We start from the raw sequence: 18458 nt of genomic DNA on the forward strand, positions 1-18458 counted from the left end.
TTTTTTTTGTCCTCCCCCGCAATTTTCTGTATCATTTTTGTATCAATCCTTGGAACATAATAATGAAGTTCCCCTCAATTTCCATATAGAAGGATCTATGTCAGATTTTAAATGTATACGGAAAATAAAATATTTATCAGTCCTAACATTATATTTATATACTGGGCAATTATAAAACATATGTTTATTATTTTCAATAAATTTGATTTTTTTATCTTTATTTGATACAACGGTAATATGTATTACTGGCATGTTTTCACATAATATTTTGGGTGAACTTTCTTCTAATTTCCCTTCTTGCCAATTCCATTTGGAACCTTCAATAAATAATCCATGTATATTAAATCCATGTTCTGGAAATTCTTTTATTTTTTCTACATCATAATTTTTTATGTCTGTATATAATACTACTTCATCTAAAGAAAGTTGATCTTTTTTATTTAACCTAGTAATTTCTTGTTTCATACTTGTTAAAAACCCTTGAGGATTAAAAAAACCAGGTAACCAATAAGATTTCAATTTACCATTATATATATAATTCATAATTTGTTCATATCTTAAATTAAGTATATTTAACCATTGATTCAAATTATTACATATCCAAGATATTTCAGTTTCACTTGCATCATATATCCATTTTTTAGGAACTGATTGTGAAAAAATATATTTCGTATCATTTTGTAAATCAGCCGTCATAATTTTAGAACCATCAATAGCACTAATAATATCATTTAAATTGACTTTTACTAAATCTATAACTTTTTTTATTCTTTCCATTTCTTGTAAGAAAAAAACTTGAAGTGGTGAAAAATTATACTGAACGTTCTTTTCTCCTTCATTATCATTTTCCCAATAAGCAATATCTGGAATATCTAATGATAATTCATTTTCTTTTACCAAACCTAGGTTCTTATTTTTATTATCACTTGGAATTATATATTTCCCGACATTTGCAGTATAATTATTTGGATTGTTTAACATAACACTTTTTTGTAGTATATTATTATTAACATTATCATTAGTATCTATATTATAATCTCTATTCTTACCTTTATAAGAACTATTTTCTAATATACCGAAATTTTTGGTTGTAGCACCCAAGTTGCATGTTACATTCAATTGAGCATTTGTTTGCATATTTGGTTGTATATTCTTATTTTTTCTATACAGTATTTTTTTTACATCTTCTAAATTAATATCTGTTGGTAAATTTTGAAGAATACCCAAACACATTTCCTGTACAACCGTTTCCATACTTTTCTCCTCACCTTGATCTACATCTCTTGGTTGAATTTCTAAAATAGAGTTTAATACTTGTCGTGCTTCATTCACACGATATGTTATCTCAGCATTATTATGTAAATCTAAAACAGATGGAGTATCAATGTTTGGTATTTTTTCTATAAAATTTTTAAAATTAGTAATTTCATAAAACTTAGGTAAATTCAAATATTCACAAGAACCTTCACTTTTCATTCTAAATAAATCTTCATTAAAATAATATTGAACATATGTTAATAATAATTCTCGATCTAAATCATCTGTAACTTTACCACCATATTGGACTTCAGCAAGCATATAATGAATAGATTCCCAATCTATTGGTCTATTAACTAATAATGTAGAATATAAATGTTTTTCTATAAATAAATAAGATGCAAATAAATCAGTTATACTAAATTCGTATGGTACACACCAACCTAAAGGACCAAATTTTTTCCTTTCACATAAAACACAATGAAGATATGATAAAGAATATATAATTTTTCGATATTTATCATCATCAATCTTTTCTAATATATCTTCTTTTATTATATCTTTATATATTTTTCTCATATTATTTTTTATACCACTACTTAAGGAAGTAGATATTTTTATACTTCCATGTAATATACATATAGGAAATTCATCATCTGGTTCTGAAGTTAAAAACAAACGAAAATCTTCTTCTATTTCATTTAAATTCTTTAACATATTATACACATCTATAATGAAATTCTTATTTAAATGACAATTTTGTAATATTAACCAATTACCACTAATAATACCATTTTTTAATTTTTCTTTTGCTATAACTTCTTGACCTTCTCCCATTGATATTTTATCAGTAGGATATTTCTTAAACTTTTTAGCAAAGTCATCTATCATATTAGTGGGATCACTAGCTAGGGATAATAAAAATAAAAATGGTTTCCTATTACTTGATTCAGAAAATATATTTTCTAATGTCTCATGTTTTATAGTATCACTATTTCTATTTAAAACTTCATCTACAAATTTATTTGCACATAAAATTGTTCTATCCTCTCTTAAACATCGAATTAAACACAATTTTATGAAAGAACTAATTTGACTATTAACATCTAAACGTTCATTATAATAAGGTATATTCTTATTTTCTATATCTAATATATCATAATAATTTTTCCATGTGTTCTCATTTAATTGAATCACATTTAATATATCATAAAAAAATCGATTATTTTTATCATTTCCAAAGGAATGGTTGGATAAGGATATAATATTTTTGTATAACTTTTCATTTTTGAATAACCATTTTGTTGAACTGATTTTACCTTTCCCTGCTCCTTTTTTATGTAAATCGATTTTATTCTTATTACTTATATTATGATCTGTAACAGAGGTATTATTTTTACATGAATTTATATCTCCAGCATTATTAGAACTATTACCATCCATATTATTATTATTATTATTATTAGTAATAGTAGTAGTAGTAGTAGTTGTTGTTGTAGTCGTTCGGGATCCAGTTTTTGTGCTAGATGATGATGACATAACATCACTTGTATTTGTATCCTTCTTATTTTTATCATTTTCATTGCTTCCCAAGTAAACATTCATAGTATCATTATTCATAGAACTACTGTCCATAGTATTATTTATCACCGCGTTTATTGCAATACTCATGTTATTATTATTATTAATCATTTCCTTATTATTTTTCTTATTCTTCTTACTTTTTAAGACATCCATTGGATCATTTAACATATTTGTATTGGTCATCTCACTATTTATGTCATTTGAAGGATTATAATGAGATAACGGATTTAGAAAAAAACTTATATCCTTATTACTTATTATGTTATCATATAATAATATTTTCAAAGATATTAATAATTTAAATATAATTTTATGGTGATCAAATAGGCATCTTTCCATATATGATATTATTAAATTTGTTAATGTATACAATATCGATTCTACTCTTTTTTTAATATGCTGTCCTTTTTCTGCTTTTTTAATAGATAAATCAAATTGTTCCAAAAATTGATGTAAAGATGTATTATAAATATAATTCACATTAGTTATATCAACGATACAAAAATATAATATACTTCCTCTTAATGCTACACTTCTATATTGTTCCCTTTTTTCATTGATTTCTTTTTTCTTTTCGTTACTATCTTTTAATTTCGATTCAAGTTCTTTAGACAGTAATTTAGTATTATTTAATACTTCTATTAATTCTTCGTCTTCTATAAGATTAGAACTACTTGTATTCAATTTATATAACAACTGCTTATCTAAATCTTGTAATGATTTTGTATTATCTTTTAATTCTATCATAATATTTTTCAATGTTATTTCTAAATGTTTCTGTTCTTCTGTTAATACTCTACCTAATAATTGATCTTCCAGTCCTTTAACTGTTACTGTAAAATCAATAACACAACATCTTGCATAAATTTCAGGACTATAATTAGGGTTAGGTATATTAGTGGTCATAAATAAATTAAAATTCTCATCAAAATTTATTAAATTATTTTCAATCAATATATAATTCTTTTTCCCTTTTTTTATAATTTGTTTTTCTAAAACTGAATCTAATATAGGATCAATATATTCCTCGACATTTTCAATTAATAATGTTTTCCCTTCACTTAAACAATATTCTAAATTATCTTTAAATTTAGTACTATTAAATGTAGTTATACACCTTTGATTAGATAAGTCATTCTGAAATTCTTTATTTTTAATCCAATTACTTGCTTGACATTGGGGATCTATTAATAACACATATTTATTGCTATTTTCACAAATCAATGCATTTTCTATACTTAATTTATCATTTGGTAATTTCTGTACACTCCAATCACATATTTTTGTATCATCAGAAGATAACACATATTTTATAATATCTATATTAGATGATACTGGGATGTTTTTTATATTCTTCGTATAATTATAAAAAACATCATTCATAAGATAATTCCTAAATTCTGTATTAAACATGCCGCAATATGTTATAAAAGAAGAGCATATAAAAACATCACCAACAATTTTTTTCTTTATATTTGAAAAATTATTAGAATCATCTGTCCATCTATCTTTTTCACTAGATAAGCCATTAATTAATTTATTCGCTTGTTCAATTCTTTGTTTAGTTTTTAAAGCAGTTTCTTCTAATGCCTTCTTTTTTTTAAACATATTTTCAATATCTAAATTTAAATTTTCAACAAACAACTGTGCTTTCAACAAAGAATCTTCTGCTTCTGCTAATTGTTTTAAAGCATCTTCTAATCTACCTGTTTGAATTTTTAAATAACTCATTTTAGGCTTAACGATTTTTGAAGCTTGATTATACATAGCCATAGCACCAACCCACTTACATAACCCTTCAGCGGCAACAGAAGCCTTTTTAGCAATTTGAGTTTTAAAAAAAGTAGATTGAATATATGGTTTAAGTAATTCAATAGTTTCTTCATTAATATTATCTTTCTCATTTTTAGAAAAATCAAATAATAAATTTAGAAATCTAATATCTGCCATTAGAGGTTTTGCATATTCATCAAAAGAATCTTGTATAAAGTCTATATGTTGTTTATTGACATATTTTACATCGATTTTAGGTTCTTTCAATTTCCCTTGTAATAATATTAATACACCATCAAAAACTATTCTAATAATATCAGATGGGGTTTTCATACTTTTCAACTCAGTGATATCTTTTCCTGTTATACTTTTAATAGCTTCTTCTGCTTCATGTAAATATGGCAAAGCTGCTTTTAAATCTTTATCTGCTTCTTCTTGATCTTTTAAAATTAAATCTTTTTCCTTAATACATTTATCTCTAAATTTAGAAACTTCTACACTTTGTTTTTCCGCTTTGAGTGATTCATCCTTTACCTTTTCTAATAATATATTCATTTGCTCATCGGATTCTTTTAATTTCTCTTCTTCCGATGTTAAACTTTCTCTCATTTTCTGTACGTCCATAGCTGCCTCGTTTAATTTTTTCAAACCAATATCCACACTTTCTTTTAAACATTTTATTTCATCATATTTCTTAACATACATTTGCTTATATAAATCAATAAAAGACAAATAAGATTTCGGAGTCACGTATGTATTTCTTCTCATTCGTTCTTTATAAGTGTCGCAGGTATCTGAGACCTTATTATGTACAATAGCAAATAAATTGAAAAAATCATCTTTTAAATTATCCTCGATATCTATATTAAAATTATTTAAATAGGCTGTTGAAACATTTACAAGAGCTTCTAATGGCCATTTTAAAAACCAATTAATAGTTACACAATTATATATACATGGAAATTGTTGATATCTTAAAGCAAATTCTTTATGTATAGGAGAAAAACATAAAAAAATATGAAGATTATTTCGAACATTATCTAATAAATAATCAAATATCACATTTGATGAAACATTAAAATCATTTATAACTTTTTCATCTTTTTTCTTTTTCTTATTTGTTATATTTTCATTACTTATACTATCATTATCAATACTACTTGTTGATGAAGCATCGCTTTTTGATTGTGAATCTTTTGAATGATATTCATCCATATCCATATCATCTATATTATTATTATAATCATTTCTATTTTTTTTTTTCTTTCCTCCTTTTATTTTTGATGATTGATTAGATTTATTCATTTCTTTTAAGTATGATTCTTTCATCTCTGCACAAATGGCTTCTTTTTCATCTTTAATAAAAAGGCCATATACTAAACCAGTAGATAAAATAGAATTTACATGTTCTAAAATAAAATCATTTTTTTCAATATCACTATCACTTAATAAAAATGTTGTTTTCTTATTCATTTGACCAGCAGATATATATAAACTTTTTAAATCTTCAAAAAATAAATTCTTCGTATATGTCTTCGTTATATTTAATTGGAATAATACTTGTTCACTTATGAAAACACTAAGTTTTGTTAAGGATCTTTTTCCTGAACCACCAACACCTACTAACATGCATGATCCGTTTGGAGTTTGCATAACCCTATTAATAATTATTAAATGTTTTAATGAATCGTCAAAAAAAACTAAATCTAATTTCTTAACATTATTAATATTATATTCTTTCATATATTCATAAACAATATACCTTAGTCGTTCAAAATCTACGACTATTTTGTAATCTTTTTTCATCCAAGAGAAAGAGAAAGTATTCATATTATCAATATCTCCATTGTTATCTCCTTCCTTCGTCAATATATTATTATTATTATTATTATTATTATTATTCATAACATTTTGATTATCCACATCGTTTTGTCTATATAATGCACTATTACTTCTAGTTTTACTATCATCAATTTTTTCATTCAGCTCATTTGTATTATCCAATTTGGTAGATATCAAATTATTAGATGTATCATTTATATAAGACGGTGAAATAGTTATGTTGATTTTATTATTTTCCGTTTTCTCTTGTGCTGTATTATTTTCTATTAAATCATTTTCAATCATATATAATTGCTGTTCCTTTTCTGATACATAGAAATAACTGAAATATATATTCTTCTCACAAATATCCTTATAAGAAGGATAATATTGATTAAATATTTGTTTTAATTGATCTAATGAAAAATTTTTATCTTCCATTCTAGATAATTTATCTATAAGAACTCTTTCACATTCATGTTTCCATAAACATAAGAAATTGTACAAATTATTATCAATAGATTCATACGGACATAAAAGCATAGAATAAAATATTTTTGCCAAATCTCTTGTTGTATATAAATAATGAAAACGAGAAGGTACTGGTAAAAGGTGTTTCTTTAATCTACCAAATAAATTAATTGTACACAATATTACTTTATCAATATTTTCAATAATTTCATCTGAAAAATTTTGTTTTTTATTAAATTTTGTCCTCAAAACAGTACCATATATAGTATTTATAGAATTTAAATTATATGGCAATATATTAACATTAAACCATTTTGATTTTAATCTTTTAGGTATATCATTATTTCCACAACCTGGATGATTAATACATCCTATATATTCCAAATCAATAATTTTTTTAAAATTGCCTCTCTTATCTTTATCTAAAAAATAAAATCCTTGGAATTCTATAAGTTGCCTTAATAGCTCAAGAGTACTTTGATCTCCCCATTCATTAATTTTCGGCATAGACATATCATCAATAAATATAATTGATTTCGTATTTCCAATAGGACCATACGTTTTTCCTGTTTTTCTTTCTAATTCAGATTCAATGAATAATTGAAACTTCTCAGGTGTTGTAACACTTGAGAAATTGAATCTTTTGGTATTTTTTTCTTGTTTAGATGTATATAATAAAGCTATTGATGTTTTTGCTGAACCAGTGGAACCTAATAATAAGGTACTTTTATAAGTATGGAAATTATAACATCTAATAGGTATATTAGATATTAATTTGATTATATGTTCTACTTTTGTTGTTTCGATAGTTGGTATTAATATAGATGATATAGAATTTATATTACGTGGCATTTTAAATGGACCAACATTCCATTTAACTAATTTTTTTAATTTCATATCAAAATAAAAATCATATATTAGACTTATTTCATTTTCGAATTCTTCTCCATCTTCTACATTTTGTTCATTATCTAATTCTATATTGTTTTTATCTTCTTCTTTATTTTGTTTAGTACTTATATAATCACCTTTGTGTTGTAACTCTTTTTTTTTTTTTGATTGTTTTTGTTCTTGTTCTTGTTTTATTTTTTCATTTTCTTCGGTATATAGTTTTTTATTTACTCCCATAACATTTTTTAATACAGGTACATTTTTTAGCAAAAAGTTATGTACTTTTAATCTATCCTTATATTCTAACAAGCCACATAATCCCCAAACTATTGAATATAACATAATTTCTTCGCATTCCTCTATGTTCACTTTTTCATATTTTGTACCAGATGAAAGTGTATAATTATTAATGCCATCAAGTTTTGTGTCATCATCATATTCTTCCTCTTGTTCTTTTTCTTCTTCATCTTGTTGTTGATCATGATCTACTTCTTTCTTATCCATTTTTTTATTCCTTTCTTCATCGTTTTGCTCCTTTTGTTCATTTTTTATATTATCTAAATTTTTTCCATACTTATCGTTTTTTTTTTCCAATGTTGGAAATAATGGCTTCTTACCCAAATCATTTGGAAGAGTCATATTTTTTGTATCTTCCAATTTATTGGATGATTTATATTTTTCATCATTTAATAATTGATCTTTGCCTTTTTTCATTTCAGAAGAAGAAATACCATTTTCTTGTTCATATTTATTATTTTCCTCTTGGATATTTGATTTTATCAATTTTTGGCTTTGAGGCAATAACTTTTTTTCATTGGTATCTAAAAAAAAAATTTTATTTAAATCTTCTTCATTGTACATAAAATTATTAATTGCATTAATATATTGAATGATTTGTGAATTTAACAAATTTATAGTTTGTAAAATTAAAATAGAATCTGTGATATCCATAACAAATTTACAATTTTCTTTTAGAAAAGACAAGATTTGTATTTTATCTAGATAAAATATAAATAATTTATTAAATATAGCATATAATGTCATACCATATGTATTTATATCCTTTAATTTTTGTAACCAACTATATATAAAAGGTCTATAACCTAAATCACTATCTGAAATATATACAATACCTGCTCTACTTACAGTAGCAGGTGAAGCATTATTTAAATTTTCAACTTCAAAAGCTATTTTAGTATTGTCAGTCATAGGAATTCTATCATTATTAGCTAGTGTTAATATTTTATTATCATCTAAAACCGTATTTAGATTCTCAATCCATATAGCATCTACTGGACCATCACATACAATCCAAGTATTATATTTTAAATTATTATTATTATATTTTTCCCATATATTTGCAAAAATTCCTGGAGTCCATTCTTCACTCAAATTATCTTTAACACCATACATATGTTCAGATGTAATCGCTTTTGGATTTAATGTTATAATTTTTGTAACACTTCCTATATTTGTTAACGCAGATGTTAATATATTTAATATTTCTGTTTTCCCAGTTAATGTATTTCCAACAAGCATAAAACCATGACGAACTAATGATGTTTCATATAGCTGCAATATTTTTAATATCCATTTACCTTTTGCACACAATTTCTTTTTCTTAATTATTTGTAATACATTCTCTTCAATTAATTGAAAACTTTTTTTTGTTATATTATGAAACTTTGGAAATACATCATTCAATAATGATAAAAATAATAATACATCGTCATGAATTAATTTTGATAAATTCATATCTCTCAATGTTCTCATAAGTAACATTTCTTCATCATTTTCATTTGGTCCAGCAGATCTTTTGGTATCACCAGCAGTACGTAATACAGACAAAATATTTCTTAAACCGAAATCATAATGTTTCTGTTTAGATAACTGCTCTTCACATAAGTTATATAATGACTTAAATTTGTTACTTAAATTATCAATATCTAAATATCCAACAGAAGCTAATTTAACTTTTATTATTATTTGCCTATCTGGAACCATCATAGATATAAATCGAAAAAATATTTTCAAATTTTCTGGTAATAATTGTCTACCAGCATACCCAGGATTCATTGTAATAAAGTATGCAGATGATGGATTCAAATTTATAGATTTTGAATCTCCTGGAAATAAAAAATATTTCAATGATTGCTTTTTTGCTGTAACTATAGATTCAATTTGCATAGCTACAACAGATAACACATCTAAATTAATTCTATTAAATTCATCAAAACACCCCCATAACCCACTTCTACATAATCCTTTAAATATTTTTGCCATATCTTTATATTTATGTTGATTAGAACAATTTGTTACTATTACATATATACCTAAGGTTCTACCTAAATCTTTAACTGTCTCCGTTTTTCCTGTACCCGCTGGTCCAGCCGGAGCTCCACCATAACATAAACCTAAAGCTTGAGCACAGGTTAAATAACATCGATCGGTCAAAGGAGTTATACATAATCTTTCTTTTATACCTAAATATTCATAAGAATAAATAAAATCGACATCAGATATACTTATTAGAATAATATTTTTTTCTACTTTATAATAAATTCTTGTTTGTTTTATCCAGTCAAAATCGGTAGTTGTTTTAATTTTATGCTCTTTAATTTTTGCAGATATTTCTGTAAATAAATCTCTTTGGTGTACATGTATAGTAACTAATGTTTCATATTTGGTTCTATTTAGTTTAGTACCTAAATCGGATAAGCATATATTTACAAGTTCTGACATTATATAATTAATTTTTTTATTAGTAACTTTTAAAATATTTTTTTCTGAATGGTATTTATATATACATTTTTCTATATCATTTGTCCACATTACTTGTAAACATATTAATGCAACTTGTGCTATATTTTTATCACAAAATTCTTTTAAATTTAGTGTTTTAAATAATTGTGATGAATTAGATACACCTAATTTACATTCTTTTTTTATAGCTTTTTGCATTTCTTTTTCTAATAATATAAGCCAATTTTCTATATTACCATCAATAGTAACATGATTTACTAACTGAACGGTTTCGATATCATCTTTTTCTTTATTATTAATACATATGATTCTTTTTTTATTTTGTATAGTTTTAATAGTTAAATAATTAATAGCATCAAATAATTTAATTAATTCTGATTGTATGATATTAATATCTGAACCTTGAGATAATATTTTTAATAATACTAAATTGGATACAAAATAGAAACGAGGAAATTTGCTTCTTTTCCCTTCTAAATAAGACTCTAAAGATTTTTGACAACTTTCTAAACCTTTTTGCATATTTGGTAATAATTCTTTTAGCATACTACTTTGACAACATTCAATAACAATAGATGATTCGTTAGCTATATTAATTATATTAATCCAATCCTTATCGATTTGATGAAATCGTTTTGATTCGATAGGCATTTGTCTAGCTATATCTCCACTAGTGAAAACACTTTCCATTGAACACCACAACATTTGTACTTTTATCCATCTTTCTACAATATCACTACAATCAGATAATTTATTTAATAATAATAATAATTTGCTTTTAAATGGTTTACTATATTTAGTAGAATTTATATTATTTAATAATATTTGACTTTCTTCTAAACTTTCTTGTATTTCAATAACTTTACTACCAACAAGTATACAAGCATAATCTCTATTTTTCCATTTACTAAATTGAAAACATGTTTCATTCCATATTTTATATTGTTCATTAATTTTTTCTTCAATACTAGCTTCTTTTTCTGCACTATCACAAATATCTAATATATCATCTTTTTTTTTTAATAAATGATAATTTATTATATCCTTAATAAAAAAATCCATATTATCTAAATCTAATTTGTTTAAATTATTTATGTATTCTTCTTCATCCAGATATGCGCTTTCTTCTAAAAGTCCCCCATCTTGAAATGATATATCTTTTTTACTGATTATTTCTTCATCCGTTTGATCATTTATTTTTTTTTTATTTTCTATATTTTTTTTCTTCATCTTCTCATCTTTAAATTCACTTGTATTATAAGTATTTTCATCTGCATCAACATGTATAAGATTTATATGATTTTTATCACTATTATCATTTTTTTCGAACATATCCTTTTGAATACTTGTTTTATTTGTCTGATCCTCCAAATCATTGATTAGTTCAACTTGTGTTACATTTTTATTTTCGTTACTCATTTGCTGAACATTTAAATCTTCAAGTACATTGTTCTTATCCATATCCACCAAGGGGTCAATTTGGTGAACATTATCATTTATTACTTGATTATTATTGTTCTTAATATTATTATTAATATTATTATAATTATTATTATTATTATTATTATTATATTTATTATTGTTACTTTTATTATTGTTACTTTTATTGTTGATGTTGTCCTTTGGATGATCTTTTTGCTCATCTGCATAATTTTTCTTTTGAATTTTTTTCTCTTTACCTGTGATATCTTTTTTTTTCTTTTCCTTCAAAATGTTTATTATTTCTATCCAGTGTCTTTTGAGAATAGTTTTTTTCTCCAGTTCATCTACAATTGGTGTAATTTCTTTAAAATAAAAAATTTCTTTCATTAGATTTTTATATATTACAATCATCTTCAGATTTTTTGGTAATTGAGAACATTTCTTTTCAAAGGATAAAATTTCATTTTTTAATTCTTTCATTTTTTGTATACCATCAAACCATTTAAGATTTTTCCATTCATTTAACTTTTCTTTTAATTGTACATATAAATCATAAAGAGAATAGAAATTATGAATTTCATTTGAACTTAGAAATAAATCCGAATGAGTTTGATGTTTCAAACCAAATATCGATTCCCCTTTATAATAACTATTATATTTATTTTTTAACATATTAATTTCTTCTTTATATCTTTTTAATAATTCAAATGCATTCAATGGATTAATATGTTCACTTTTAAAATTCATTTTAAGAAAATGTTCTCTAAATGTTTTTATATCAATTTTGAATGAATAAATATTATTTATCAATTCATTTTTCATAGTTGTTTTTTTTTCTTGTATTTCTTCTTCTACATGTTTTGTTAAATTTATTAATTCATTAAATTTGCTTAGTATTAAATTCTTTTTCTCTATCTCAAATTTATAAAAGGATACAAACTTTTTTTTCATTACATTTAATTTATTGAATGTAAATAATAAATTCTTATTATATAAATCATCTAAGTTATATAACTGACCAGAAGATTTTTTCTTTTCTAAATTATTTATAAATTTTATTTGATAATTTTCTTCTTCATCATAATTATTCGAATGTCTTAATGAATCCATTTGCTTTTTTAAAAAATTACTCATGTAAAATTCTAAAATATTCAACATGTCATTTATAGGATTTAAGACAATATCAATAGTTGATTCAAAAATATGTATTTTCTTTATTATATTAATAACATAATATAAAGAATCTATGTCTATAATTTTTTTTTTTAATTTTATTTTTAACGTATTAATTTTTTTAATTAACATATCACTTTTTTTCTTAAGAGGTTCAATAACATTCTTAGCACATTCTAATGCTTCATTTTCAATAATATTTATTAAATACATCTTAAAGCTTTCTAAATTGAATTTAAACATATTTAGCATATAACAACTTTCTATGTTATTTATATCTTTCTTTATTTCTATAAATTTTTTTATTTTCTCTTCTTCTTCTTTGTATTTCTTAAAATTATTATTATTATTATTATCATCATCATCATCATCATCACTATTATCTCCATTATAATTGTCACTGTCATTATTATCGCTATTATCAATATTAGCATCGTCTAAGATTCCCTTTGTACTATTCTTCATATTTACATTTTCTAAATCATCTTCATTTTCTGTAAAATTTAATAAGTTTCTTTCTTTTTCCTCATCATCTTCTCTATCTTTCATGTAGTAATCCATGTCTAATATTTTATCATTCATCATATCTTTTCGTTTATTATAATCCCCTATCACATTACTTTTATTATTATTATTATTATCACTACTATTGTTGTTATTATTATTATTATTGTTATTATTTTGTTCCTTTTGTAAGTGGAAATTTTTTATAATATATTTATACTTTTCAAACTTTTTAATAAAATTGTCAACCGCATTTTGAAATACAAATAATTTATCATTTAACTTTAATAATTCTTTTTCGATATTTTTATCTTCTCTTATTTTCTCATAAAATTCAAAGTAATAATTCAAATTATCCACACAATTTTCATTTTCCATATTTAACTCTTCTTCTATAGACGTTCCTGACTCATTCATGTTATTTTTCGAAAAATAAGAGAAATCTAAAACTTGGTCAAATATGTTCTTTTTTTTCTTCTTTTTTCTTTTAATTTCATCATTTGATAAAAATTTATTTTCTTCATTTTTGTGTTCGCTTTTTTTTTTAATTTGATCTCTTTTTTTTGTTTTATTAGATAAATCTTCCATATCATGTCCTTCTTCATTTTCAGAGTTCCCATGAAATTGTCGTATTAAATCCTCTGTTGTTATCCAATTATCAATATATATTAAATTATTAATAGAAACGTTTATAATTTTTTTTATATTTTCCTTAATGCTTTTAATGGAAGGATTAATGATAATATCATTGTCTTGAATTAATAATAAAATTTCAACAACATTGTAATTGTAATTGTAATTATTATTATTATTATTATTATTTATATCACTATTCATGTTCTTATAATTCATCATATCGTTAATATTATTTTGTGTGGTACCTTTGTTTTTATTATTATCATCAAAATTTGACCATGTGTTAATTAAAATCTTAATATTTTTTAAGTATATTTTTTTTAAGGTAGACAAAAATATTTCATAATAATAATTTCTAGTATTTATTATTTCTTCCTTTGTTATTATACTTTTTAATTTGTCTTCATATACATATTGTATATTACTTAAAATATCAAAAATAGCTATTTGAATTTTCTTCGATATAGAATTACATAAAATTATTCTTTTATTAAACATTTTTTTTTGTCTATGTATAACCAATCTTTCATTTTTATAATCAAGAATTTTATAAAGTAATTTTATATTATAATATATATGATCTTTTATAATATAATATAAAGAATTTATAGATTCATCAAAATAATATAATTCTTTAAATAAATTATCAATCGAATCTTCTAAGGCATAATTATTCCAAGTATATTTTACTAGGAATGGCAAAATTAATTGATCAATATATATAAAAAAATATTTCAAACTTAAATCAATACCACGTTTCTTATTACTTTTCATCTTTTTTATTAATATTAATATATTATAAAATTTATAATAAAAACTATATATTTTGGATTCTTGAGATATCATATTCTTTATTTCTTCAGGTAATTCAAATTCAAAAGAAAGAAATATTTTTGCTTCTCTTATTATTTTCTTAATTCTATTATCGAAATTTACTATAATGTTTTTTGTCTTTGGATGTTTTACGAAAACGGTTACATTTAAACTGTTCATATTTTTTGTGTACGATAACCAATGTTTAAATAATTTATTTTTATATTCTTCAATAAATTTAGAAATTTTTAAGTATAATTTTAATACTTCTTTTCCAACGCCTCCTTTGAATAAAATATTTTTTCTTTTCTCCTTCTCCTTCTTCTCATTATTATTATATGTATTATTGTTGTAATTTTTTTTCGGTTTTGATTTCTGTATTTTTACTTCTTTGTTATATTCGTTTAATTTTTCCCCTTCTTCTTTATCTTTAAAATTGTTTTTTTCTGCTTTATCTAATTCAATTTCTTCCTTATATTCATCATCAGGTACATCTTCTTTTAATACATCATTATTTTTATCGATAGATAAAACTTCCTTTTTATGTGCAATTACATTTTCATTGTTTTTTTTTTTTTCATAATCTTCTAACAATTCTAAAACTTGCTGTTGTAACGAACTAACTATTTGAACCTTATCATTAATTTTTTCATAAATAGGTTCATCAGGGGCAGGTGCTTTTTTTATCTCTTCCATATCCTTATATATTTCCTTATCACTGTCTTTTTTGTCAGAGTTATATATTTTTTTTTTACCTATATTCTTTAGGTTTTTATGTATATCGTGATTAACAAAAGTATTCATATTCATGTGGAACTTTTCATCATACATAATATTATTGTTGTTATCATTTTCATCAAGAAATATTTTAATGATATGATTTATCTTATAATTAATGCTTAAGGTCCAAAATATATTTTTTAAATAATTAATATTTTTATTTGTACTTAAGTTGTTTTTATAATTTTCTAAATCGTTATTTATAGAATTTAATATTTCTAAAAACTGTTGTAAGAGTATATCATATTTTGTTTGTATAAAAGTAATTAAATAATCTCTTATGAAAGATTCTTTAAATTTAAAAAATATAAAAAATGAAAGCATAATATTTGAACTATTATTTAATAAATTAATCATATGTTCTTGTAAGTCACTTTCTAATTCTGATATATATACTCTTAATTCAACAAAATCTCTATCAAAATAGTTATCTGTATAATTTAACATATCCTCTGTATGTTTTAATTTAAATTCTTTTATATATTTGTTAAATGTCTTGGTAATATTCTGTACACAATCAAATTTTATACTTTTTAATATCTGAAATTGTTTAATACATAAAAATAAATCTACTAATTTTTTTAAACGTCTACAAAATATTTCTAATTTACAAAATATAACTTTAGAGTTTAAATCAACACTTATACTTGTTGAATTATTCTCTTCAAAAAAACATTTCAGACTTTCAAATTCTTCTTTATATATTTCATGTAATTTAAAACATAAATTAAATTTCTCAATTAAATTATCAGGGTCTAATAACCATAAATTATGTTCTTCATTTTTTAGTTTGTCTCTTTTTATATCATCATTTAAATATATACTTCCTTTTTTTCCATCTTTTAAATTTTCAAACGATCGGTTACCATGCTTTTCTCCATCATCATAATTATTATTATTATAATTATTATAATTATCGTCTCTATCATAATTATTTTCTTTTGTGAAACCATTAAAATGATCTTCCTCCTGTTCATCCACTTCATAGTATTCATCATCATCATCATCATCATAATTATAACTTTCATTATCATTACTATTATCGCTATTATTATCACCATTATTATCACCATTATTATCACTATTATTATCATCATCATTAACATTATTATTATCATTATCATAATCCTTATTATTGTTGTTATTATTATCTTTATTTTTTTGGGTTGAATAATTTTTTCCATCATTTTTTTCATATAAATTATCCTCCATATCTTCATTATTTTCTCCATCCATATCACGTCTACTTCTTTCCTCATTTCTTTTATTTTTACTTTTATTTTGTTTCCTTTTTATTCTTCTGATTTTTTTTTTTTTGGCACAATAAATTTCCTCCTTACATTTAATAATCATCTGATTGGTTATTTTTATAAATAAATTGTTAAGCTTATTTGGAGTATTATAAAAACGTGCTACTAAATAAATCATTTTAATTGAATTTAAGAGAGATGGTATATTGTCAATAATATTTTCTACATTACATAAATATAAAGATAAAATAAATTGTTCTATACTTTCTAGATATTTTATATTATCTTTACTTTCATTAAATTCATTTTCAATTTTCGTTTCTAATTCTCTCCATTTATTTAATATATCAAAGGTATATGTATATTTTTGTTCTTCATTATTTGTATTATTTATATTAATATTATTTATAATACTTTTAATTTCTTTACTTCTTAATTCTTCAATTATAAATAATAAATATCGATGTTTATATCTCCAATATTGTATTTCAATAAATGGACCAACATCTAAATTTGATGTTTTATATTGTTGTATTTTCATTTGCATATCATTAAATAAGTTTTCTAATATATTTAAATATTTTGTTAAATGTGCTGTTTCATTCTTTTTCTTATTTATTTTATATTCACTTTCATTTCCTTTCTTTTGAAACTCTCTAATAGTTGATATGGATGATGAACAAGATGAAATATTTTTATCTTCCCATTCTTCATCATTTAATATATTTTCATCCTTTTTTTTATCATTATTAATTTCAGAATCATATATTTGCATTCGCAATTTTACTTTCTTTATATCTTCTAATATTAAAATGAATTCATTTAACTCTTTTATATAAGTATTAAATTCCATCATAAATTTATTTATATCATCACTAGACACGTTTGTATTAATCAATTTGTTATTTATAAACAGTGGATATATTATCTTATTAAGCATTAATTTTAACGTATCCAAAATATTAGGAGATAATATTCCATATAATATTTTCTTATCATCTTTCCTATTTTTATTTAAATGCTTATAAAAATAAACAATTTTCTGATCAAATTTTATATTCTCTTCCTTTGCAATAACCATTTCGTTATTTTCTAAACTAAACAACAATAAATCATTTTCCTCATCACATAGAAACTTTTCAACAACAGTTTTCTTCTCTTCAATATTTTTATCTATTAAGTAATCAATATTATTTTCTTCTTTATAGGAAAATTTAAGTTTATTCAGAACCCACTTGTATGTGTTATAAATTTGAGAATCTTGATTTTTCCTCTCCATCATATAATTATTTTTTTATAAATATTATAAGGTATTCACAA

At 22.6% G+C, this 18458-nt stretch overlaps 1 protein-coding gene across 1 annotated transcript; it reads right to left on the bottom strand.

Moving 5' to 3' along the window:
• Positions 1-42: 42 nt before the first annotated feature.
• Positions 43-18420, bottom strand: PRSY57_0903400 (dynein heavy chain, putative; the record flags this gene model as incomplete). Its single annotated transcript, XM_012907273.2, has 1 exon — positions 43-18420. The coding sequence occupies one exon, from the start codon at positions 18418-18420 to the stop codon at positions 43-45; it is 18378 nt and encodes a 6125-aa protein (XP_012762727.2).
• Positions 18421-18458: the final 38 nt, after the last annotated feature.

The sequence above is a fragment of the Plasmodium reichenowi genome, chromosome 9 (genome assembly GCF_001601855.1).
Source record: "Plasmodium reichenowi strain SY57 chromosome 9, whole genome shotgun sequence".
Taxonomy (NCBI): Eukaryota; Apicomplexa; class Aconoidasida; order Haemosporida; family Plasmodiidae; genus Plasmodium; species Plasmodium reichenowi.